Source organism: Otolemur garnettii, unplaced genomic scaffold, assembly GCF_000181295.1.
Source record: "Otolemur garnettii isolate 467f Iridium unplaced genomic scaffold, OtoGar3 scaffold00003, whole genome shotgun sequence".
NCBI lineage: Eukaryota > Metazoa > Chordata > Mammalia > Primates > Galagidae > Otolemur > Otolemur garnettii.
In genome coordinates this window covers 37,879,764-37,882,022 of record NW_003852398.1, presented here as the reverse complement: position 1 = coordinate 37,882,022, position 2,259 = coordinate 37,879,764, and the positions used below count along the sequence as shown (strand labels likewise).

Genomic DNA, 2,259 nt, shown 5'->3' with positions numbered 1-2,259 from the left:
TTCAACAGTTTCAATTTCCTTTCCCTCTTGTTTGATACCAGCTGGAGGGCAACAGCCTTCATTTGATTCTTTGCTGCTAATGCACAATGGCTCCAGTAAGTAAGCTACCTCAGAGAGAAAGTGGAGGAGGTTCTGGCGGCTGATTTGCTCTGACTCTTCCTGAGATTCCTCACTGACTCCATCCCCTACAAGAAGTTCACTATGTTCTCTCCCTGAGCTGCTTTCCTCTAGTTCTTCAGCCCTCGGATCCTCAGTTTCCCTCCAGCTGCTCACATCAAGATCCAGACTGGAGTCCCATGAGCTGAAGAGGGACCTGCAGTCGTTGCTCAACTCAGATTCATTGGGACAGTCTTGTTGAGAATCCAACCAAAGCCACTCACGTCTCATCTGTAAATACACAGGAAAAAATTAATTAAATTTCTTCAAATCAAGGCATCTCCATCTTCTTAAGTTCTGTAGAAAAGGAACCAGGAATTTCTTTCTAATCATCATTAGGAAGAATTAAAAACTAGCTGAAGGGAGATATTCGGAAATGAAATTATCTTTGTTTTGGGGAATAAAGAAAAAGACCCACATCAGTTCAATAGACATATTAAATGGCACAATTCAGTATTAGAGAGATATTATCCAATAATTGCTTTTACTTGGATTTCCTCATACTCCCAAAGAAGGGAAAGAACTGGAGCTTAGCTAGTTTGTCTTCCCCTATCCTAAGTCACCTATAAACTCAACTGCAAGGCAATGAACTTGAGGGGCAAGAATGTTTTCCTTAGTGTGTACACATCTTTAACATAATAACCATTCATTAAATCTTCAAAATACATTTTAACATTACCTTTGGGCTCCTTCTGGTCATACCCAACTATTACTTCTCAAAATGAGAACAGAAACATTAAGTTTTAAAAATAACTTCTTTTGCTTTCATTATAATACTACATTATTCTGGTTTTCCTTATACTTTTGTCCTCTCCCTTTTATAACTTTCAATAGATCCTTGCTCTATATTTTTTTTCTTGGCCCTCTGCTTCTTTATTAATACTTTATTTCTTTATTATATGTGTATGTGTATGTATATATATATATATTTTTTTTTTTTTTTGAGACAGAGTCTATGTCACCCACGGCAGAGTGCTGTGGTGTCACAGCTCACAGCAACCTCAAACTCTTGGGCTTAAGCAATTCTCTTGCTTCAGCCTCCCACATAGCTGGGACTACAGGCGCCCACCACAAAGCCTGGCTATTTTTTGGTTGTAGTTGACCCGGACTGGATTCGAACCTGCCAGCTCTGGTGTATGAGGCTGGCACCCTAGCCACTGAGCTACAGGCACTGAAACTATTTATATATATTTTTTGAGACAGTCTTACTCTGTTGCCCTGGCTAGAGTACCATGGCCTCAGCCTAGCTCACAGCAACCTCAAACTCCCTAGTTGAAGGGATCCTCCTGCCTTAACCTCCCCAGTAGCTGGGACTATAGGTGCCCCACCACAATGCCCAGCTAATTTTTCTATTTTTAGTAGAGATGGGGACTCACTCTTGCTCAGCTGGTCATGAACTCCTGAGCTCAAGCAACCTTCCCACCTTGGCCTCCCAGAGTGCTAGGATTATAGGCATTAGCCACTATATCCAGCCTTAATACTTAGTTTAAATAATCTGTATATGTTTTGAGGTTTTAACTCTGACTTCTATTGAACTGGCTCCCAGATCTCCCTTCCTTTATTTCTTTTTATTTATTTATTTTGTGGTTTTTGGCCAGGGCTGGGTTTGAACCCACCACCTCTGACATATGGGACCGGTGCCTTACTCCTTTGAGCCACAGGCACCGCCCCTCCTTTATTTCTTATATGCATTCTGGTCTCATTTCTCCATTCATCCACAAGTCAATTCCCTCTGGATGCCCTACCATCTGCTTCAATATAATATTCCTAAAACTAAAATCATTTGCTCTTCCCGATCTCCTTATCCTTAGCACACTATTGTTTAGCATACAGAACTCACAATTCTGTTTTGACCTGTTATTCAAGTAAATCCCCTCCCCAGTTTTCTTCCACAATAACTTTTCTCAATGCCATGGTCTCCTGGTTAGTGTCTCTATTTTTATTTCAATCTGCTCTCAACAAATGTACTCTAGACTTTAGTATAGCTATCATCTAAAATATAACTTCTTTATCTGCCAGTCCTCCATGTTAGCCCTATTTTCTCCCTTTGGTACCTAAAACTCATTATTACTTAGTATTATAACCCCTATTCTAATTACATTT

General features: G+C 40.2%; 1 protein-coding gene across 1 annotated transcript in view; it reads right to left on the bottom strand.

The window, feature by feature from the left end:
* BRD8 (bromodomain containing 8) overlaps window positions 1-2,259 on the bottom strand; it is a 50,555-nt gene that overhangs the window by 15,867 nt on the left and 32,429 nt on the right. The window contains exon 19 of the mRNA XM_012807080.2: window positions 109-387. Within this exon, the coding sequence (XP_012662534.1) occupies window positions 109-387 (279 nt within the window). The remainder of the gene's footprint in view (window positions 1-108; window positions 388-2,259) is intronic.